The 23389-nt window shown below is 35.7% G+C and overlaps 3 protein-coding genes and 1 non-coding gene across 5 annotated transcripts; 2 read left to right on the top strand and 2 right to left on the bottom strand.

The window, feature by feature from the left end:
• Positions 1-1040: 1040 nt before the first annotated feature.
• Positions 1041-1682, top strand: LOC146931034 (uncharacterized). The gene has a single exon (XM_085707630.1). The coding sequence runs from the start codon at positions 1041-1043 to the stop codon at positions 1680-1682; it is 642 nt and encodes a 213-aa protein (XP_085563756.1).
• A 7434-nt stretch (positions 1683-9116) lies between these two features.
• On the bottom strand, positions 9117-9188 carry TRNAQ-CUG (transfer RNA glutamine (anticodon CUG)). The gene has a single exon. It is a non-coding gene; the product is annotated as a tRNA-Gln (tRNA).
• A 138-nt stretch (positions 9189-9326) lies between these two features.
• EMB2219 (Mitochondrial transcription termination factor family protein) lies at positions 9327-13652 on the top strand. 2 transcript variants are annotated; one of them, XR_015006584.1, is made up of 7 exons: positions 9327-9981; positions 10681-11089; positions 11217-11432; positions 11620-11727; positions 11885-12159; positions 12274-12861; positions 13232-13652. XR_015006584.1 is itself a non-coding variant. In XM_085702528.1 (6 exons), the coding sequence occupies exons 1-6, from the start codon at positions 9347-9349 to the stop codon at positions 12482-12484; spliced, it is 1854 nt and encodes a 617-aa protein (XP_085558654.1). In that variant the 5' UTR covers positions 9327-9346; the 3' UTR covers positions 12485-13205. The 2 variants fall into 2 exon arrangements, 1 of the variants encoding a protein (XP_085558654.1); XM_085702528.1 differs by lacking the exon at positions 13232-13652 and having other exon boundaries at positions 12274-13205.
• Positions 13653-15238: 1586 nt separating this feature from the next.
• LOC146931031 (phenylalanyl-tRNA synthetase, putative / phenylalanine-tRNA ligase) lies at positions 15239-23198 on the bottom strand. The gene is made up of 18 exons (XM_085702521.1): positions 22920-23198; positions 22697-22819; positions 21786-21878; positions 21523-21579; positions 20576-20631; positions 20369-20461; positions 20183-20273; positions 19513-19550; positions 19372-19410; positions 17682-17758; positions 17520-17604; positions 17307-17403; positions 16916-17012; positions 16404-16475; positions 16198-16264; positions 15980-16105; positions 15741-15795; positions 15239-15576 (listed from the first exon to the last, which is right to left on the bottom strand). Exons 1-18 carry the CDS (start codon positions 23064-23066, stop codon positions 15523-15525), a joined length of 1467 nt encoding a protein of 488 aa, XP_085558647.1. The 5' UTR covers positions 23067-23198; the 3' UTR covers positions 15239-15522.
• Positions 23199-23389: the final 191 nt, after the last annotated feature.

The following is a 23389-nucleotide window of genomic DNA, read 5'->3' as shown; positions in this document are numbered from 1 at the left end:
TCTCTTATCTGATCTTAAGCATAAGATCATAACAACATTGTTAAATCTCTTGTATCTCATTCACAGACGAAAAAAACACTTATTTATCCACAATTTTGTATATGAGGGCTTAAATGCACTCTTGACTCTTAAGTTTCATGATTGTTTTATCACAAAACAATCATGGAGGCCTAGGCTTCCGGAATCTTGAAGCTTTCAACCTTTCTATGCTCGGTAAGCAAAGTTGGAAACTCCTATCCGACTCATCCTCTCTATTCTCAAGGATCCTCAAAGCTAAATACTTTCCCCGAAGGTATTTTTTGGATGCCAATCTCGGCCACAATCCAAGTTATACATGGAGGAGTCTATGGAGTACGCAATCTTTACTTACCTTAGGACATAGATGGCAGATTGGAAACGATTCTCAAATTAATGTGTGGAATATGCCTTGGATTCGCAACTTGCCATCTCTTAAGCCTTCAACCCTGCCTCTGTTACACTATGAGGATCTTACGGTCAATTATTTACTGAATCCGGATGGGAACTCTTGGAACATCCCTTTAGTGCAATCATTGTTCAACCATTCAGACGCTGCATCAATTGTCTCTATGCCTTTATTCCCTCGGCTGCATTCTGATCAGCGCATCTGGAAGCTTACCACGGATGGCTCATACACTGTCAAATCGGCATACCGCATCTGTCTTGATCTTATAGCTGCTGCCGCTCCTGCTCAACTTTGATTCCCGCTGGAATTCTATTTGGAAATTGCAGATCCCACCGCGTGTTCGTGCCTTTCTTTGGCGCCTTGCACAACAATGTCTGCCAACTCGCTCTAATCTTCTTGCCCGCGGGATCCCTTGCGATGATACTTGCGTAACTTGTGAGCAATTGGCTGAATCACAAATACATGTTTTCTTTGTTTGTCCGAAAGCAATCAGTTGTTGGGAGCTGCTCGGGGTCGACATATCATCCGCGACCTCTTACTTACGGCTAATAATTGTGCTGCTATGTTTTTTGACTTACTTGACAGGTTACAACAGCCGCAGCAAACTCTAGTTGCAATGACCCTGTGGAGCTTGTGGAAAAGTCGTAATTCCAAACTCTGGGACGCCTCTGATACTGCCCCATCGTTCATCGTCACTCGAGCAAAGGACACCCTCAATGAATGGTGTTACATGCAGCAAGCAAAGGTACCAGTTCACCATGCAATCTCTGCTCACACTTGGATCAAATCTCCTGTAGGCAAGATTAAATGCAACGTAGATGCAGCCGCTTTTAACAACAATTCTGTTATGGGATTTGGTATGTGCTTTCGCGACTTTAAGGGAACTCTTTTGCTTGGAAAATCAGACTTTTACCACACAGCAGCCACAATCTTGGAGGCCGAGTCTATAGGCTTACTTGATGCTATTAAAGTGGCTATTTCAAATGGGATGAATGATGTACTGTTTGAAACAGATTCTAAAATTCTGTCTGATGCCATCAACTCTAATCTTACTCCAAGCAATGAATTTGGTGATCTTGTAATCCAATGTAGAAGTCTCTTACTTGATAGACCCGACTTTGCAGTGTCGTATATTAGGAGGCAAGCAAATGGTGTTGCTCATAGTATTGCTAGGGCATCACTATCTAATCCTAGCCCCCATATTTTTCATCATGTAATGCCTACTTTGTATTCCTTAATTTTGAATGAAATGAAGTAATTTTGCCTTTGCTAAAAAAAAATGATTGTTTTATTTTGAAACCACATTATTATCTTCTTGTGAAATGATAATAGCAATTGAAAACTCATGCACGCAAGTTGATGAGCTGATTTTGAAGCTCGATCACAACATCCCCAATCAGATTTTGACAAAAAAAACTACTTACGATGTTTTTTTAACACGTGTGTGATCGTGAAAAACAAAATAAAAAATTTTATAAATTGATTTTAGAAAAACAAAAATAATCGGGTCTTTGTCACTGCTGCTTCGCCAGCACCAGTTTGGGACTCCCAAAAGTTCAATAACTTAAAAATAGTTTTTTTAACACGTGTGTGATCGTGAAAAACAAAATAAAATTTTTTATAAATTGATTTTAGAAAAACAAAAATAATCGGGTCTTTGTCACTGCTGCTTCACCAGCACCAGATTGGGACTAACAAAAGTTCAATAACTGAAAAAAATAGTTCAACGTAAGGCGCCATCGTGGTTATCTTCAAAACCACAAAGCACATATAAAATGAGTAACGAAAAATACACTGATTTAAAGTGAGAATGCTCTAGTATCATAACCTTACTAAAAAAGAGTAACTAAGCAACAATTGCCGCTTGCATCCTTTCCTTCTTTGTCTGCCCATGCTCAATTTGTATTGTTAAAGAACTTCAATTATATATTGCTTTTTCTCCTTAATACTGAAAATAATGTCTCTTGGAATTCTTTGTTCTTTTCCTTGCTCTGCCCATGTTTCTTCTCTATGTTGGAACAAATGGATCAAAGGAAGAAATCCTTTCAATAAGTGAGTGGACCGCATATGGTTTCTACAACTATATGTTTGGTTGTATTTCCCATACCTTATCCTAGAAAAAGTTTAACCACAATGCCCTCTTTTTTGATCGCGTCTTATGTGGCGTTTATTCGTGTGCTTTATAACATATGTGGAAATATTAGACTGGCATCATCACCTCTTCTTGTCACCACGCCCAATCGATTGCCCCCTTATTGTCGAGCAGACAATCACCATCTTGGATTCTTTAGACATCGTCTTCCTTTACTTTCTTCTTTGACATCATACGCCGTTCATGGAAATTGGGCAAACATCCTAGTTGCCCGTGACATACTTTATGAGATGAAATCAAAATGTCGTAACAACAAAACCTCTCTTGATGCATATAACCCTCGTCGCGTAGCTCAACAATTCATCTTTTTTCAAGAAAACACATTCCTTATGAACTCTACTTCTAATGGGCTGAACAAACCAATGTTAGGTCAAGAAGAGGTTAACCAAGTATCTCAATTATGTTAGGTCAAGAAGAGGTTAACCAAGTATCTCAATGCAATTGGTAACTATTGAAATATAGTAGTTATACTCATTTTAGAGTTAGTTAAGGGTACTAGAGTTGTCACTATATAAGTCACAAGTTGACTCTTTTGTAACACTCTTTTTCACTTTTGTATCTCTTCAACTATTATCAATACAATAATATTCTAAGCTTTTTCTCTCCTCTTTCATGGATGCCATGTTTCGCAACATGGTATCAGAGCAAATATGGTATCCACCTTGAACAATTTTTTCGTTGCATTTTCTTGAGAAAATTCAATTTTCTCGTTCTATTTTCCTTTTCTTCCTCGCTCTGATTTTCCCTTTCCTGTTTCATTTTCTTATTTTTTTCCTTCTTTCATTTCTCGTGAAATCATCTAATCTTTTGTGTCTCGATTTCTTGATTTAGTTAGTTATAAATTCCAGGATTCACGATTCGATTCTTATTCCTTGATTTGGATTCGAATCCTTGTTTCTGATTCGGTCTATGATTTTCGTTCACTTGATCGGAATCGTCATATTTTGTTTCCGATCTCGATTTCGATTATAATTCCATGTTCGAATCCTTTATCGATCGAGATTTCCGGTTTCTGAATCTTTCGATTTCTTGTTGCGTCTTCTTTGTTCTTGCGATGTTCGATTTTGTTCGCAATTTCGTTCGAATTTGTTCTTACATTTTTCCCCAGTTTCTAGGGTTCAATTCGAATTATCATCCTTTTTTGATTCATGATTCTGAGTCACTTCTCAAATTTTGGTTAAACAAATTTGAATTACTTCTGTAATTTGAAGATTCCCCATTTTGCTCGGAGTTTGGTGCTTTTTGCTTCAGATTCGTTTGTGTGTTGTGTTGGTGCAGAACACGTTGCAGATTCTTGTTGCGGTAATCTTCTTGTCTACTTCAATCATTCAATCTTCTGAGTCTATCATCTGCCTTGGGTTGTTGTTCTCTACACATATGGTTTGTTTTGTGGTGTGAGGCAATATTGTGTTCTCAAGGTGTTTGTGGAAAGTTTTCACTGAAGCAATTTGGTTTTTGGTTGCTTCTAGTTCAATTTGATTTTATCATCATGATTTTTGCTACTATGATCAATGTTGCTTGTTCTGTTTATGGAAGCACAAAGAATGAATTTTATGGTAGTACTCTGTGGAGTCTTGATGACTGGTTTTGGAGGTATTTTATTGATTCTTTTGGGCATTTACATATTACATTCTTCCTCGGCGCTAGGTTTTCTCCTGCTGATTTGTAAGTACTTGTCATTCCATGCTTCTACTGTTGCATTGATTTCTCAATTGGACTGTGTCTACGATGCTCTATGAGAGGTACTTTTTTTTTACATATGGATTGTCAATCATGGATTTGGTGATTTATCCATTCCACTGAGTTGGTGTATGCTATGGGAATCCTCATATCTCATCCACATCTTTGGAACTTTGAAGACATCCACATTAGAATGGAAGTTGATACTTGTTGTTGGCTCATTCCCTCATTCCTTACTCAGTATTTTGATGGGTTGTGATCCTTGGTGCTCTAAATCTTCATGAGCAGATTGTTACATGATAAGTTTTCTCTGGTTTGTGAAATTGCCTTTGCTTCTGATTGATATTTGGTGAGGTTTCTGGTCCCACCTCAGTTTTAGAAGATGGTATATATGACCTGTTGTTTGAAGACACAGAAATTGGATATTAGTATGATAGCAGTGTTAAGCCCACTGTTTGGTGATTCTTTGGCTTTGTTATTGTTGGATGTGCCCTGTCTTATGCAGGTTGCATTTGCTTGATTCCTTTATTGTCTAGCTGGTTTTTTGATGTGCTATCCACCTTGAGCACAATCTGAGTATTGATTCTTCACTCTATAGCCATCAACCATGCTCTCTTGCTTACTCTCTGATGTTAATTGTTGAGTCCTCTGATGTGCTAACTACCTTTTAGCACAACTTGAGTATTGTGCATCACTTTGTAGCCATCAAGACCTTTTAACATTCATTTTTTCTTCTCTTTGCTTACTTTCTGATGTTAATTGTTGAGTCCTCTGATGTGCTAACTACCTTTTAGCACAACTTGAGTATTGTGCATCACTTTGTAGTTATCAAGACCTTTTAACATTTCTTTTCTTCTTTTCTTTGGCTTCTACCCATGGTAGTTAAGCATTTTGCCCTTTGTTGGCCTTATTGATGTTAGCTTTTGTTGAGTGGTTAAGTCTTGAGTTGTGGCTTCTGCTTAATGGTTAAGCATTTCTCTCTATATGGTTTTCTTTTATTGTTTTTCTGCCAGACTTTGGACATTGTTTGGATCTGGTTTTGTGGTGCATTTCTTACTCCTATACTATGTTGGATTGGAGGAGTTATATGGACAAGGTTTTCTACTGATGTTAGCTTTTGGTTGTTTGTGAGTGCTATGTTTATCTTGTCTGCACCATTGATACCTTCCTGTTATGGAGTGGCTGTTAATACTTGCTGGAAGTTTGTTTCTCTCCTATGCATTTGAAGTGTTATTGAGGTTATCCATATGCTGGAAAGTTGTTTTGGTTAGTAGCTGGTCTGCAGGTTCCTTGTATGAAGATTGAAGAGCAAATTCTGTTTGAAAGCTTTCTCTTATGGTTTGAAGCTTTGTATTGGTCACATTTTTTTTTTCCTGTTTGGTGTTAACTTTGTAATTCAAACTCAAGCTAAGAATTCTCTTACCTTGAGTTTGAGGGAGGCTGTTGAAATATAGTAGTTATACTCATTTTAGAGTTAGTTAAGGGTACTAGAGTAATCACTATATAAGTCACAAGTTGACTCTTTTGTAACACTCTTTTTCACTTTTGTATATCTTCAACTATTATCAATACAATAATATTCTAAACTTTTTCTCTCCACTTTCATAGATTCCATGTTTCTCAACAATAACAACTTTAAAACTTATTAATGGAATTATTTAATAATTCCCCCAAGAGGGAAGATACCTACCTCAACTAGTGATTTGAATCAATGCACATTGGATATGTAGGTTCTCAATTTTCAAAATATAGGATTTTTAAATTCAAATTCAAATTTTTAGAAAGTGGAAATGACTGTATTTTTAGTAAGGTTTTGTCAATTGCTTATCGAATTGAGGAAGGCTCTAATAGTAATAAAGTTTATTCAATATGAAGTGAGTGATATGTTTGTATCTTGATAATATAGAATTCGGCTAAAAAAATAAGTAAAGTCTAATAGAAAATTGTTCATTTGTCTTTCATACATTACCTAATCATTATTAATCATAAGGGAATATTCGATGGATACCATACAATCAATGTTAGGTTTGAGCCTACCACAGGGGAATGAGCCAAAACCTATAAATAAGACGCTATTCGAGTATACATTAACTTTTCAAATACTAATGTACTACATGCAAATAGGGAACCATTGATTTTAAGGTAGCAGAGATCAGACCAGCTCGAATGTGCTTTAAACAAAAACAAGGCTAGGGGCCATATCATGTGAGAATGAATGGAATGACTGGTAGCCATCAAATTAAAAAGAATAATCAAGATTAAATGATGATTAAGTGGGTCATGTGAGAAGCATGCTTAACCGATGCAATTCTTCTTCCTCTCACATTCCACCACCATTTCCGCCGACCTTAACCTTCCACAATCAAGGGGTCACTGCTGCCAACTTCCCTAGCCCCCAATTCAAACTGATCAGTATCCCAAATTTTGTTTCTTCCTTTCCATTTTTCTCCTTTCTCTTTATTTATTTTATTTTATTTTACCCCTTCTTTCCTCATTGACGACTCTACCACACCTATTATGTATATCACAACCGCCTCACCAACGAAGAGAACTCTGACTGACGCACCAACCAGTGCCGCTACAACACATTTTGAGGCCTAAAGCGGACTATAACATGAGGATTTTTTAATGAGTAATCAATAAAAATTCATAGGTTTTATAAAAAAATATTACAATTAAAACTAAAAATAAATTATTGCATTATATAAGTGGAAGAAGCATTGTAAGTGCAACACTAGCGAAAAATGTGCGCATTGTAAAGTTGTATGGGGAAGTGTTGAACCCATATTGTAAGCATTATAAAGCTCGTGTCTACCATCTTTGCTTCATGACCAAGTTGTATAATTGTTGTATAATTCATTTGTTGTGTGGCCTTTATTCGTTTGTCCACACACACACACAAACACACAATTTTTTCTATTGTGAGGCCTTTATTCTAAGTCTGAAATTCAGGGGCTAAAGCAAGGGCTTGGATCGCCTTACCCTTAGACCAGCTCTGACACCTACCATGAACGATGATTTCCACTGTCACTATTACAAATTGCAATTGATTATCCTTTTCTCCATCATTTAACAGTTATGGCATGAACTTAAATTCCCTTAACACATTACAATTCTTTATGGCGTCCATGGATAGTTATAATTAAAGGTATGAACTTTGTGTATCCATGTCTTCTATCAAAGATTATATGCATTTTCTTTACCCAAGTTTCATTTAAACTAAATTTTCTAATGGCTGGCTAAACTTACTGTTGCACAAAACTAATTAATGTAAGGGTGAATGTAACGACGGGAGAGAGAGCGATGGATAGACAAAGAGATAGATATGGCGGTGAGAAGATATAGCGGCGGCTCCGGCAACCATGTTGTTTTGATAATGTAAGAGGAAAAGATGTAACCGAAAAGAGAAGACATAAAGTGCATGCGACTAACTTTGAGACCATTTAATCTCATACGTAAATTTAAATCCATAGCAAAAAATCATTCAAATAATTCTCAAATATAAACATCATTCTCACTTGATATGTTCCCAACAAGGTCAACTATTTAAAAATATATATAAAACTAAACACACATAAGTCTTTTTTTTTTTTTTAACTAGAGAAACTTAAGCCTTTAAAGGCTCAATTTTTTTATATATGTTCTCTTGAGTAGAAGTAATTCTTTTTTTTGTCAAGTAGCATGGTGGCTAGAATTCACCTTTTTTTAAGGTGAATAGGTGGGGTGTTCGGGGTTCGAACCCCAACCCCTACATATAATAATGCATGTCCCTGCTAATTGAACTATGCTCACATGGACCGAGTAGAAGTAATTCAATTCGAGATGTGTTAGATTCTAAATATAAATATTTTTCATATTTAAATTACACTCCCCTCCCCTCAAAGATGCTTGAATTACACTTCCCTCCCCTCTCTTATGTTAAAATATACACTTCCCTCCCCTCTTATTCAAAACATATTAGAAAATATTTCAATCTCCTCCCTTAAGAGAAGCATGAATTACATTCCTCTCCCCTCTTATGTTAAAATCTACACTTTACTCTCTCAATATTTTTTTTTATTTCTAATAATCTAGCAAAATAATAATAATCTAACACACTTCGAAAACAAATAGTATTGCGGGTCTATTTTAATATAACCAAAATTTGAATACATATTTTTTCGCTATTTTTTTCACAATTTCATTAATATATAGTTTTAAACCCTATTATAAAATATGAAACAACTCAAAATAAAATTTAAATATGTGAAAAATTACTAAAGACAATAAAATATGGTTATTTAAAGTTAATTTTATACTCTAAATTATAAAGTTAATAGCAAAATATTTAAATTTAATTATCATTGACATTTAAACTATAAAGAAATGAATTTATTTTTCTAAAATGGTGATTCAAAGTTAGTATATATCATAAAAAATATTTATGTTAAAATAGATTAAATTGTAGTGCATATTTAATTATTATGGGAGGGGGTTGTAATTCAAGCATCTTATAGTGGAGGGGAGTATAACTTTTATTTTTCAAGCGAGGGGAGTGTATATTTTAACATAAGAGGGGATGGAAGTGTAATTCAAGCATCTTTGAGGGGAGGGGAGTGTAATTTACTTTATTTAAAATTCAAAAATCAGTTCATCATGTATTCATGTTGGAGAAGTGTAACCTATTCCGCTTGAACAAACTTATGGTAAAAAGCTCAATTTCTTTAGAAATAGATGGGATGATAGACTTTTGCATATACACTAAAATGAAAGTTATTCACATAAAAAAAGAGAGATTAAAATGCAACTTCGGAGACACAGAGCCATAAATAAACAAGAAAAAGAAGAATCATAAAATAAAATGAAGAGAAAAAATTTCTAAGGTCCCACCGAGAATTGAACTCGGGTTACCAGATTCAGAGTCTGATGTCCTAACCGCTAGACCATGGGACCTCACTTGTTGATACAAACTCAGTATTAAATTACTTAAACACTTACCCCACATTCAATTCCTCAGCTTCTTCAAACATAACCAGAACAAAACGAATAGTGCGTGCAACCATAAACTCTCTTATCCATTTGTTAATTCCCAACCATCAACAACACAAAAAATGCTTCTTTCATATCAAAAACACACTCTTTACCTTCCTCATTCTTCTATCCACACCCTCAAAAACCCAAAACTCACCACCATCGTCAACTGCCAAAACCCAAACGAACAACACCAAAACCAACCAATTCCCAGAAGACACAATGCAAAATCAACATCATTTCTCATTCACCACCTTACACAAAAAAACACGAACACCAATCCTTCACCAACTTCACTACAAGACCCAACACCTCACGAAGAAAAAATTAAACTTTTAGAACTTTCCTTAGTAAGAAAAAGAACCCCACAGTTTCCAGGTTCAATTTACGCTCAATCTCCAAGTGATCCTGATGTGGGTTCTTCACTTCCTCCATTGAGTACCCTTTTTCGGTGTGATGATGAAGAAGAGGGAATGATTATGGAAGCTATTGAGATTCGTAGGAAGGTTACTGAAGAGGTTTTTAAAGAAGCAATGCGGAAGGGTAAATTTGGAATTACTTATACTGGTAATTTGGTTGATAGGTTGGGTGGTTTTATTGATTATGTTATGATTGAAGCTGCTAATTTGAAAAGATTGCCGGAATATTCAAATTCGACTTTTAATTTAAGGGCTAAAACTGTTATTGAAGATTCTCAAGTTGTGCCACTTATCAGGTATTATGGTTATGAATTGAGATTAGTGTTGGTTATGAGTTGTTAGTTTTTTATCTATGAAGCATTGACACCCATTGACACATTGACATCGGTAGTAATTTGAGAAAAAGAATTATTTGAATGTAACCAGGTGTGTGTTGTGTCGGACACCAGACACATCTTTGATTAGAGTTGTCGGTGTTAAAAAGGTTTTTATTGTTTTGAAGTTGTTTGTAAGCTGTTTGATTTATTGTTCATGTGAAACAAAACCAACTTACTTGTTGTGTTGTGTGTATTGTTGGAAATGGATTGCCATAGCCAATAATGAGGCATTCACTCATTCGGCACATATGTGGTCATTGGAATGAAATCTGGTGGGCCAAATTTTCAGTGCATATTTTGATTTAGAGAAATGCTACGAACATTCTCTAGCACTCACTCTTTTATTGAGTGAAATCATGTGTGTCTCGTCACTTCATGTGGGATTCATTTCGAAAGTGTGGGACCCACATGTGTTTCACCGAATAAGAGAGTGAGTGCTAGAGAAAGTGTTTATAACACTTTTCTTTGATTTATTTTTTAAATAAACAGTACAAGCTTGAAATATGAATCGTCCGATTTCGAGAAAGTGTTCACTCACGCTTTTATTTTGATTTGCGTATTGTTGTTAGGTTTTTTTAAGTTTTTGTATTTTGATTGTGCATTTCTTCAATTCTCTAGATGGTTGAAGCATAATTCTCTATCGTATCCTCAGATAGCTAAGCTCATTTTGATGTCAAGAGGGAAACTTGAGTCTATAAGGAACCGTGTTGAGTGGTTGAAGTCGGTGTTCGTTAAGGGAGAGTTTATTGGGGATGCAATGTTAAAAAGTGGAGATAATGTTTTGCTGCGGAGTGACGGGGAGTTGGATGAGATTGTTGATTATTTAGAGTTTAATGGAGTCAGGAGGGAATGGATGGGTTATGTTGTGAGTCGGTGTCCGAAGTTGTTATCTTACAGCTTGGAAGAAGTGAAGGTTCGTGTGCAGTTCTATCTGGATATGGGTTTAGATGCGAAGGATTTTGGCACCATGGTTTTTGATTTTCCTAAAGCTCTCGGTCACTATACTTTGGAAGAAATGAGCCGAAAGGTACATTAATTTTTGACAAACTTTATAGGGTTAACGTCATATTGTAATATATCCTTGTTGTCTTCTCTCATACTTCAATAGTTTCTGATATACAAACAAAGTATGATGCAACAATTGTAAATTTCAGGTTGATTACTTGAAAGAATTTGGGCTTGAAAGTAAGGATGTTGGTAAGTTGCTTGCATTTCGGCCACAATTGATGGCGTGCAGCATTGAAGAACAATGGAAACCTCTTGTTAAGTATCTGTACTATTATGGGATTACCCGAGATGGGATGAGGAGAATGCTTACAATTAAACCAATGGTCTTTTGTGTTGACTTGGAGATGACTATTGTGCCAAAGGTATGTAAATTTTTTTATTTTTTTTCTCTTCTAAGTTGACACTTGCATTTTTTTTTTATTTTTATAATGACACTTGCATTGTTTAATATTGATGTCTAGTAGATTCATAAATAAAATTTCCAATGGTTTCTGTTATGTTTCCTGATGATAAAATACTGACAATTTTGTTACATATTTTATCATGAAGGTAAAGTTTTTTCAGGACCTAGGGGTTCGAAATGACGGGATTGCCAACATGCTTGTAAAATTTCCCACTCTACTCACTTATAGCCTTTACAAGAAGATTAGGCCTGTGGTATGTCTTTTTTCTTTGCCGCTACAAAATTTGTTACCATTAAGTAATTTTTCTGAAGCATCACCACCACAAAGTTTATCACTCTGATTACATTTATAAACTGTCTGATCAAGAGGCCTCAATTAACTAATCTGCTGAGTTTGCTTGTTGTATATAGGTCATATTCTTGATGACCAAGGCTGGAGTCACTGAAGAAAATATTCCAAAGGTTATAGCTCTTGGACCTGAGCTCTTGGGATGCAGCATAGTACATAAGCTTGAAGGAAATGTAAAGTATTATTTGTCTCTCGGCATACGTCTTCGGCAACTGGGTGAAATGATTGCTGATTTCCCAATGCTGCTCAGATACAATATAGACGTTCTTCGTCCTAAGTATACTTATTTGCGCAAAACCATGGTCCGAACTTTGCACGATGTCATTGAGTTTCCCAGGTATCAATGATATTTAGACCATAGATACACAATTTTTAAAAATCTTGTTTGCTTGATGTTTTTCATTCCATTGCATATTCAACTTTAAATATGCAATTCTCTTGCTGTTATCAGGTTTTTCAGCTATTCCCTCGAGGGTCGAATTATTCCAAGACACAAGGTTCTGGTGGAGAATCAGATTAATGTCAAGCTAAAATGCATGTTAGCTTGCACAGATGAAGAATTTAACAACATGGTCAAGAATATGATTAGAAAACGCCATAAACTTCAATCTACTGTCATGAAAGAGGATACTAAGCATCCCCAATCTACAGCCCAGACGTAAAAAGAAAAACCGATGGCTCTGTGGAAAACAGAAAGTGATTGACTTTTCAAGAAGTAAAACCGCATATTAATCTTACTGTATTAACTTCATTGGTCAGACAAGTAATTGTCATGAAATCATAACTGTTCTTCTCCAAGGCGGGTGTTAAATGACTCTGTAACAGCTGATTTAGTGCAGCAGAAACTCAGTTGAGGAAAAGGAGATCCTCTGTCCTATTAAACAAAAATGAAACTTGCAATTTATCATCCGCTGGGTCACTTGTGAAGATACAATTGCTAAAGAGTGTGCTTGGAAACATGCCACTGTGGAATGTGCCAATGAATAGAATTGCGGAGACCTGACCCGTGTACTTCTTGCACTGTCTAAGATGGTTTAAGGTATCTGCTCATAACACACTTTAAATGCACATGTTGTAGTTGTAGTGTTGCACTAATTTCTATCGTGGTTATTTTTGTCAAAGTACCCCTTTTATTAAGGGCTTGTTGGATTGGCTTATTTGCCCAATCACTTGTGAGAGCTTATGGAAAGTGGAAACAACTTATGGCATGTCTATATGCTCTTTACTATTGTTAATGAAAACAACATATAGTTTATACGAGAACAATTTGAATTTATTTTATCATTTGTTAAAGCACTTATATGATAAGCAATTATGCTATAAGTGTTCAATTAAGTAGTGTATCTAAGCAGAACTTAATTCATTGCTTGTGTTTTCTCGTGATCTTTACGACTTTTTTCCCCTGATAGGAATTGTGGAAGACTTGACTCTTGTGCTATTCAGTAATCTCTATCCGACATATCATCGCTGTTAACGTTCTTACCTTGAGCCGTCTATCCCGGCTGAGTATCAGCAGATTCAAACTATCTCCTGAAAGATCAACGCTCAAATTTATCTATCTTGCTCAGCATTTCTGTGAACAGCAATATGTTCCAAGCTGCAAGATATCATTCTCAAGGCATCACAAATCTACGCTGACCTAAGATAATTTGCAAGATATATATAGTTTAATTCTAATCATTTTAATCCATAAATAACATGGCTATCTCTTATTAAGTTTTTTTAATTAGTTACGAATTATTCCAATGTATGTAATATATTTTGGGGCAAATTACACTCACCTCACCTAAGTTTTACTTCAAACACACAAACACCCCCTCTATTTTGTAACACGGCTATCAATTAACAAAATGCACTGTCCTCTAACCTTACCTTGAAGCACGGCACATTGAAACGCAGCATGTAAAATGAAAGATACAAAAAAGAGGTTGTAATTCACGATTTCATGCTACCAACAGATAAAAATCTCAAAACATGAAAACATGACCAGGAAATAAACTCTTGACAAACTAATATCAATATAAAATTTGGAAAATGTTTCTCAGATAGTAAATTGGTTAAAAACAAATTTGCATAAGCAGCAATCCCAATTGACAAAAATAAAAGATGAAATTGAGACTTTCATGGCTAAAGATGAAATTAAAAGCAAATCCGTTTGACCCTCCAATGGTGATGATCTTCAGCACTGAAACTATCCATCAGTACAAAAAAAAAATGAGACTTTTATGGCTAGGATCTAGGAAGGGGAATCCCAATTGCAAATCCTGATAGAGGGTTCAAAAGGGTTACTACATTACCAAAAATTTGGATGAAAAGTATAGTACAAAAGATGAGAATTAGAGCTAAATTTGATTAATGATGGAGAAATTACTCTTCAAAAGAAGAGGAGAAATTAGAGGTGGAGAAAAGGCTGTAGAGATTGTTTAGGGTTTTTCCTAACAACAAATTCACGCCGTTAATTTGGGGGAGGTAAGTGTGTTTGGCAAACTAGAAGGGCATAAGTGACATTTTAATTGAACTCATGGGAGTTAACTGCAATTTGCCCAATATTTTATTTTGGAAGCCACATTAGTTATATATAGCTTTAGAAGGTTCGATTAGTTTATACCAATATTACATTGGTCTAAGTGGAGCTAGACTTAGATCTCTTAAATAATGTCTCCGGTTTGAGTTTAAAGATAAAAAATATGTTTGTTATTAGGGCAAACCCTATTAAAGGTGACTACTAAGTTTAATCATCAACAAAGCTGGTAGAAACTTTGTATCAATAACATGGTTATGAAAAATATATCTGAGTTTTTATTGAAGGCTTCATATGCTTGTTATGACAAACAAAGAACCATGTAGAAGGAAGATGGCTAATGTGAGCTTTTATCCTAGGTGCAAACAGCATGAAGAATCACTGCTACATGTGTGTAGAGATTGCAAGCTACCACATAGCATATGGCCTAGAATTTAAACACCCAATTCAAGCTCTTTCTTCAATGAGACGAATTGGTTTGGACGGTGATAACAGGTGCAACGATGGGTCGTATTGGAACCTTCTTTTGGCATAATGTTCGATAAATTATGGTTTGCCAGAAATCCTTTATTATCTCTCAACAGGAAATCAAATAACACTCTATTTCGGCAAAAGCTGCAAGCATAGTTCATATATTAGAGTTGACAAATGGACTCCAGTGATGAGAAACAAACTAAATCATCCACAATAAGCTGGAGCAAGTTGCAGCCTGGTTTCGCTGCCATGAGCTGCGACAGAAAACTTCTTTCATCAAACAGCGTATGGAAAATAGAAGATGCACAGTAGTTTCATACAAAAAGATGATATATTCTCGTTATGGGGATTGTGTTAGGCTTGTCTACTTATTTTATGGGAATAGATAACGACTATGGAACCAAGTCCAAGCACCAGTTCATGGAGAAAAATTATATCACCACTGTTATAAAGGGATTGTTCAATAGGTAAAAGGTTAAAACGCAGCTGATAATGTGTTACTTTTCACTATCATAATTTGTTCAAACCAACAGAAATTGCAAAGGGGAAACTTTCCCATGTCAAATATTTCTCTACCAAATGAAAAATGCTATTACCACAATCAAAATTCTTCGTACAGAAATCGAACTAATCCACATGTATTGCTTGATATTGGAGACAAATAAGTATGAACGACAACAAATATATCAGACATAATGGACCACTTCATTCAATTCCAAGTCGACATATTGAATTTTTCTTAATAAGTCCAAGATCCACCTGCAAAAAAACATGGAAAATACATGGTTTAGGATACTATATTACTATCACTTTGCAAAGTAAAAACGAGAACCCATCAATCAAGTTTTACACCCTTAAAAAGACAACAAAAAAAAAACCCAAATAAACAGTGATTTATTCAGCTAAAAATCCCATAACAATACCTTGTGGCCGAAGAGATCTCTGATGTTATCTATCCCATACATTATCATTGTTGGCCTGTTTTTAGGAAAAATAACAAGTTAACATAAACTCAAGTGACATACATCGACATGTTGTATCGTAGTTCCCCGATACATTCACTAAATTTGTTTAGAAAATTATTTAAGAATTTAAATTTTATAAATTAATTCATTTTACTGTTGGCAATGATTATATGGCGTTCTCGGTGTTTTGCTCTCACCTTTCAAGAGAAAGTCCCCATGCAATAACTTGGACATCTTCAGGAAGTCCCATCGGCCGCAACATTTCAGGTCTGAACATGCCAGAGTTTCCTACTTCTACCCATTTTTTGAAGCCTTCATGATAACTGTTATACGAGCATGTGATTAACATGTAATCTCTTGGGATATCAATTATCAAGATAACAACAAGCCAAATAATCATTACAGGGAGTCTCACCTGAAAATCTCCATGCTAGGTTCTGTGTATGGATTGTAAGCAGGTTTGAATTTCAGCTTGGTCATGCCTGAACTCAACAAAGAAATTTTCATCAAAAGATTAGTAACAGAATAAATGTACTACTAAAACTTGTCTTCAATAATCATTTAACCTACATTCAACATTTAACTCATACAAAGTTTTTTGTTGTAAGAGAGCATCATTACCTAAGCGTGAGAAGAAATCATGTAGAACTCCTATTAAGTCACAGAGAGTGAGTCCTCGATCACATACAAGGCCTGAATTGAAATGGAAAATCACGGGCATCAAAAAAATTAGTTATTAGATTAATCCCCCAGTGCATTGAACCATAAAAGTAAAAAGGGCAACCCGGTGCACTAGAGCTCCCGCATATGCAGGGTCCGGGAAGGGGTCCCACCATTTGGTGTATTGTACGCAGCCTTACCCTATTTTACACAAGAGGCTGTTTCCAGGACTTGAACCCGTGACCTTTCAGTCACATGACAACAACTTTACCAGTTGCGCCAAGGTTACCCCTCATTGAACCAAAAAAGTGACGCGGCAAAAATATATTTGAGTAATCCCCCACCTCCTCTATAGTATGATGTGGAAAAAAAAATCATAATTGGACCATCGAAGGTGGATCGTTTTCGTTTGTAAAAAGGTGAACGGTTTAAGAAATAAAACATTGAGCCCAGTAACCTAATAGCTCACGTACCTTCTATCTGATGGAACTCAGCAAGATGTGTACGGTCCACTGCTTCATTTCGGAATACACGATCTATAGAGAAATATTTTTTTGGAGAAAATGGTTTCTGCAAAATTATAATGGCACACAGAAAAAATGATGCAAGCATTAATGAGGAGCAAGAACTTAGAAAGTATAATCTATTATCCCTGTGGATGCAAGGAAAAGGCAAAGCCAGAATACAGAAGTACTTTGTAAAATAGCTATGATCTACCTTTAAAATTATAAACATATAACTTAAAAATTTCAGTCTAAAATCTGAAAGAAAAATGAAGATAATAGGATGCTCAATGGCCCCAAACACAACACAATCATACACATTCACAAAAACATGACACAACAAATTCAGACACATACAAACCTGTGCCAGCTGGTAAAGCATCCGGGAAGAAACAGCAGTTGTGTGGGTCCGCAGAAGGTTTTTATTTGCTTCCTCTCTTTTCCAGTCATATGCATATCTACCAAGGAATAAATTGTAAGGTTACTCTCAGAAAGCAATTTGAAACTTATCTGTCTATGAATTATCAATAAATAGCCTCGTAAGAAAATGTATTGAGGGTGCTCAAGCTCATACCCCCTAGACTCATATCCACCAGATTCATGAATTTGCTTCACCCGCTGAACATAATCTTCAGGCAGTTTCTTTGTTGTTGAAGGAGCTGCATATGTGTGACATGTACTCAAGATGGGAGCAAAGAAGATTCAAGTAGCATTGAAGAATCAATGATTTACTAACCTTCCAAAAAGAATGTGTCATGTGAATCACGAGCAGGATGTTGTTGGGGCTGGAACAAGGAATCAAAATTCCAGAAACTGCCATTTAAAGCATTAAGATGTAAAGTTTACAATTAGAACAGACATGTGACAAAGTACGTAATCTGTTAAATTTCAATATTTTTTAAGATAAAATCCAGCCCCAAATAACATAAATAAGCAAGAAGCAATGAATCATGGAGATTAACAGTATGATTCATGTAATTCATATAACAGTTACTTTAAAACACGATGTTCTTCTGATGCATTTATAACAGTCACTACTGAAGGAACCTTTCGAAGAACACGGGCGTTCTCAATCAAATATTAAAAATATAAAAATTGCTTCATTGTCACTTTGCCATCATTCAAATAAAAGATTTTGGAAATTCCATAACCTCATCCTATACCCGCTGAAACACAGATTGAAGTATACCGATTCAGTGCACCAAGATTTTGGATTCGGCTTTTATAATTTAGGGCTGCAAGCCTGCAACTACCAAACAACAACAACAACAACAACAACCAAGCCTTATCCCACTAAGTGGGGTCGGCTACATGGATCAAATGACGCCATAGTGTTCTATCAAAAACCATATTTGGATCCAACTCATTGACCTCTAAATCTTTTCGAATGGTTTCTCTAATGGTTTTCTTAGGTCTTCCTCTACCTCTTTTAACCTGACTCTCCTCCATTTGATCTATTCTTCTTACAACGGCATCTACAGGTCTTCTCTCTACATGTCCAAACCATCTAAGCCTATTTTCTACCAACTTTTCTACTATAGGTGCTACCCCCACTCTCTCTCTAATGGTGTCATTTCTAATCCTATCATGTCTAGTCTTACCACTCATCCAACGCAACATCCTCATCTCCGCTACGCTTACTTTACTCTCGTGCTGACTCTTAACCGCCCAACACTCCGTACCATACAACATTGCCGGTCTAACTGCTGTCCGATAGAACTTTCCTTTCAGCTTAAGTGGTACTTTCTTATCGCACAAAACACCTGAGGCTCTTCTCCATTTCAACCACCCAGCTTGAATACGATGATGTACATCAGCTTCTATTTCTCCGTCCTTTTGTACTATGGACCCAAGATATCTAAACCGTGTAACTTGGGGTATGATATGATCTCCAACTTTCACCTCCAAGGTAGACCCACTTCTCCTTTTGCTGAAGTTACATTTCATATACTCCGTCTTGCTTCTACTCAGGCGGAAGCCATATTAAAAAATTTGGGATTCATTTGACTATCAGTTCTACTAAGGATTTATTAAAGGTCAGGCTGTAATAACTTCCAAACATTTTATTTTTCCACTGCTTGCTTGAAAGCCTCCTTAAAAAGTGCCGAGTTTGATTTATTTATTGGGGGGCAGGAGGAGGGTTACAAAGCTTTACATTGGAACTTTGAAAGTTTTTTTTTCTTCCATTATTATTCTTTACATCTAATACATTATATTAAATTTATTGTTTTTTATACATTTTGTGTGTACATCATAGATTAGGAAAGCCACTAGGATTGGACTAGTGGTGAGGGGTTTGGATGGTTTATATGAGATCAAAGGTTCAAACATCATTACCACTATTGTACACCAAAAAAAGAAACACACACACACACACACAGACAAACACTAGAAAGGTATCAACACGGAAACAAAACCACCATTACCTGCTTTCAACATAATTATTTGTGGGCATCTCCTCAAACCTGCAGCATTAGATAACCATTACAAAATGTCAATCTCAAAGGTGAAAATAATTGATTACCGCAATAGACATCAAGCTTCCACAGGACAAATATAAGACTCACCCCATACAGTGGAAAATCTGTTTTATTTGAGCCCGTACCTAAAAATGGAAAAATGTCCAGATCTATTAAATACACAATGATCAAATATGTTCGGGATAAAAGCATAATCTCACTGTCATTTATCACCATAATTTATTAAATATGTTTTATTTGATGTTCACTTTTTTGGTAAGGTCAACTGAATTGATCAAATGACATGATCTCACTGTCAGAACACAAATTTTTGAAACAACAGTTAAACCATAAGTTCACATCATACAAATTTGAAAAAGTTTTATGTAGGTTGTTTTGTTCGCGAATGTGAAGATTGGAAACAAAGCATGACATATGTTGATGTATTTTTTTATGATACAGGCATCACCATAATTAAAATCATAATATATTTATACATATAGCATAGACCACATATAGAAACTACCAAAAAAACGCATAATTTCCTAAACATATTGGACAGTATACATATAGGATAGACCACATATCGTATATGCTTTATTGATGTAAATCAAAAGTATGATAAATGCATTCCGTATCAAGCTACAAGCTTAAATATGTATAAACCGACGATGCTTTTGCTTATGTTTTCCAGAATATGAATTTTCCTATTGTCCGTAAAGTTCCCGTAAATTGGGGAAAGGAGGAAGAAGGGTGAACAAGGGAAATATCTTCTTGCCTTTAACAGTGGATGAAGACTGCCACCTTCAAGAGGCTGACCTTTAGCAGTGTAGTTGTACTCTTTGAACTCTATTTCTTTCCACTCCCCACTGCAACAAAGTAATACAGTATAGTCAGAGTTCGTAAGATATGATGCAAATCCGCCATCCCCAATCTACATTCAGTTTAAGGAAAAAAAAATTACCTCTGAAAGTTATCTCGAGTTAAATCAGTGACAACCTTCTTTCTTTTTGGAGCATAGTTAGGACCCTTTTTCACCGAGTAACCCTTCCATGTCCTAGATTATAAAATATTAATTAAGAATTTCAATAATAAAACAGCAGTCAAGTCACTACACATATTCATAATATCAACAAAACTCTGAAGAACAATCAAATGAAATGGTTATTACTGTGGAACAATAAGCTTTCTAGCTTTGAGTGCTTTGATATCATCTGAACCAATGCCCTGCATTTGCAATATGTGGTAAAATTTCTAATGAGATATGCAGAACTCACAGGAAAAACTGATAAAAAATGCGATGAGTAAGTCATAACATTTGTTTCCATATAATTAACATAAGGAGGAAACAAAAATGTCAACACGAAAATTTCCCCAAGCAAATAGAGGCAAACATAAATTTGTTTCCATCACCACTCACCCATGAAATAGAGTGCAGTCCATGCACACCTCATAAGTCATAACTAAAGAGAATGGAAGGTCTCAAATATATCCTTCCAACTTCCTATACCTATCTCACATATTTAGTTGAATCTGACGCTCCACACAAAACTTGTCACTTTCTCCAACGTAATACAATAAACCAAAGAGTACAGACCTGACCTATATGCTTATCTCTAAAACATGGATTTCAAAGAAGGTTGATAATTTGATAAAAGAACGAGACTACACTGCCGTCAGCCACAATCAACAAGTGCATGTTACCAAATGGGTGTGTGTATCAACAACTCTGAAGTATAAGAATGGAAGTGACCTAGCAATTTCCTACCGCATATAGGGATGAAATGACAGATTAATATCAGATTCCAAACAAGCATGAATAGAAACCATCAAGTCTCCTCTTCAACGTTGAATGGAAACCAGGTAAAAAGGGTGATTGACTGAAATAAATACAAAATATTTCACATTGCCACTATCTATTATTATCTGATTTCGAAATTGACAAAGTTGACTATATCTCAGCATGTAACCCCCTCAATTTTAATAGAACATTAGCATTGACAACCCCCTTCCCAAGGAAAGAAAAAAAAACTTCCAGCTCTTTCTACCGTTACCCTCTCAAGTTTCAACACAATTATGAAATTCACTAACAAAAGTATTCAAGCTAGCAGTACACACCTGTCCCTGTTGTATTTGAAGAAGCAGATTTTTGACTCTATCTTCCACATCTTGGACCTTCAACCAGAAATTGGTTTATGATAAGTATCTCACTAACCATGAAGTAATTCTCATCTCAAAGAACAAACTAAACTGAACATCAAGATACAACTTTAATATTTATTTTGACAACACAAGATACTGTACAATTATATTGTTGCCTTACATGCAAATGTGCATCAAATAAAATCCCAAAAGTAGTAGATTTAGAATCATTAACATACCTTCCTAGATATGAGTTGCTTTCCCATTTCCACCCATTTATTCTTAGCAGCCTGTGCACAAGCTATCTTGAAGACTGAAGGACCCAGCTTTTTCTGCAACCATAAAAAACAATTAGATTCAATTTCACCTATGAAGCACACAAACACGTACACCAGATACAATACTAACTGTAACACAACACAACAACAACCAAGCCTTATCCCACTAAGTGGTGCCAACTACATGAATCAAACGACACCATAGTGTTCTTTCAAAAACCATGTCTTTCGCCAACTCATTTTTTTTTTCTTTCTTAAAGGTAAACTAGCCCACCTAAATTGGCACCGGGGAAAATCAAACCTGAGATCTTGTGGAGGAACACACTCCAAAGTCGTAAGCCAACACCACCAGAACAACCCAAGTGGGTTCCGCCAACTCATTAATCTCTAGATCCTTCATAACAGTTTCTCTTGTAGTTTTTCTAGGTCTTCCCCTACCTCTAATGATTTGAATCCCCTCCATCTGATCCAATCTCCTTACTACAGAATCCACAATGCTTCTCTCTAAGTGCCCAAACCACCCAAGTCTATTTTCTACCATCTTTTCCACTATATGTGCTACCACAATACTGACTCTAACACACAAACACCGTTATTAACTTGAGAAAATTAAAGTGACTAATTGTAAGTGTTGTCAATTGCAAATCACAAAAGATATTCGACTCTTTCCACTATAACCACTATTTCACAATATTTTGTACTACTAAATAATGTATTGCGGAGCAATAGCATTTTATTCCAATTCTGTTATGCAATAGCGCTATAGGGCTGCTCTAGCCGCTACTTAACCGAACACATACATTTAATCTGAAGCTTCAATAGTAGAAAAGGGGCGTAAATTACATAATAATTAAAAAAAAAAAAAAAACTACCTGAAGTTCATCTCTGGAGATACCTTCGGGCGGAATAGCCAAAATTAGTTGAAATTCAGGGGATCCCAAAGTAGCATAAGTGTTTCCTTCATCAGTTAACACCCATGTCTCCCTCTTAATATCCTATATCCACGTCGTAACAAACCAAATTTGTCACAAACGATTTACATTTTATTACATAAAATGTCAATTTAATTTTGGATATATGAAAAAAGTTACTTACCACAGCATCGACGTATCTGAAACCATGAAGACTCTTGATGACATTGACGATTTCGTTGTGGTCAATGCCACGTTCAGCTGCAAATTCACCTGAATCTTTAATCTCATCGTTGTTTTGCAGGTAACCAAGAACTGCTTCTTCTGCCATTCTCAAACCTAAGAACCGCCGCACAATAGAACGGCGACGGCGAACAGAAATGTGAAGATAGGTGGAAAGTTCTGCGTGTGAACGTTTTTCTTCACGAGCGGATACTCCTAACTAAAACCCAAACGAAACAGTAGCGACACGGTGGTGAATAAAATGCTTATATTTGGTTTGGGGCAGCCCATAGTATTGTGATTACTTTTTGAACACCCCCCACAGTTAGTTACGTACCTTCTTTAAAAAAAAAAAAATTAGTTGGTTACATATCTATAGTGAAAAGTCACATTTACTCTTGACTTATCAAGAGTCAAGAGTAAATGTGATTT

Source organism: Medicago sativa, chromosome 4 (genome assembly GCF_051527215.1).
Source record: "Medicago sativa cultivar Bolivia chromosome 4, Bolivia_mono, whole genome shotgun sequence".
NCBI classification, from domain to species: Eukaryota; Viridiplantae; Streptophyta; class Magnoliopsida; order Fabales; family Fabaceae; genus Medicago; species Medicago sativa.
This window is presented reverse-complemented; position numbering and strand designations above follow the sequence as displayed.

What these genes read in the sequence shown, in the direction of transcription:
- EMB2219 (XM_085702528.1), top strand. Translation starts at nt 9,347, where the DNA reads ATGCTTCTTTCATATCAAAAACACACTCTTTACCTTCCTCATTCTTCT. An exon ending in AGATGACTATTGTGCCAAAG is followed by an intron (nt 11,433 to 11,619) that starts GTATGTAAATTT and finishes TTTATCATGAAG; the next exon opens with GTAAAGTTTTTTCAGGACCT. An exon ending in GATGTCATTGAGTTTCCCAG is followed by an intron (nt 12,160 to 12,273) that starts GTATCAATGATA and finishes TGCTGTTATCAG; the next exon opens with GTTTTTCAGCTATTCCCTCG.
- LOC146931034 (XM_085707630.1), top strand. Translation starts at nt 1,041, where the DNA reads ATGACCCTGTGGAGCTTGTGGAAAAGTCGTAATTCCAAACTCTGGGAC.
- LOC146931031 (XM_085702521.1), bottom strand. Translation starts at nt 23,066, where the DNA reads ATGGCAGAAGAAGCAGTTCTTGGTTACCTGCAAAACAACGATGAGATT. An exon ending in ACTCGAGATAACTTTCAGAG is followed by an intron (nt 20,274 to 20,368) that starts GTAATTTTTTTT and finishes ACTTTGTTGCAG; the next exon opens with TGGGGAGTGGAAAGAAATAG. An exon ending in CAGATTTTCCACTGTATGGG is followed by an intron (nt 19,411 to 19,512) that starts GTGAGTCTTATA and finishes CTAATGCTGCAG; the next exon opens with GTTTGAGGAGATGCCCACAA.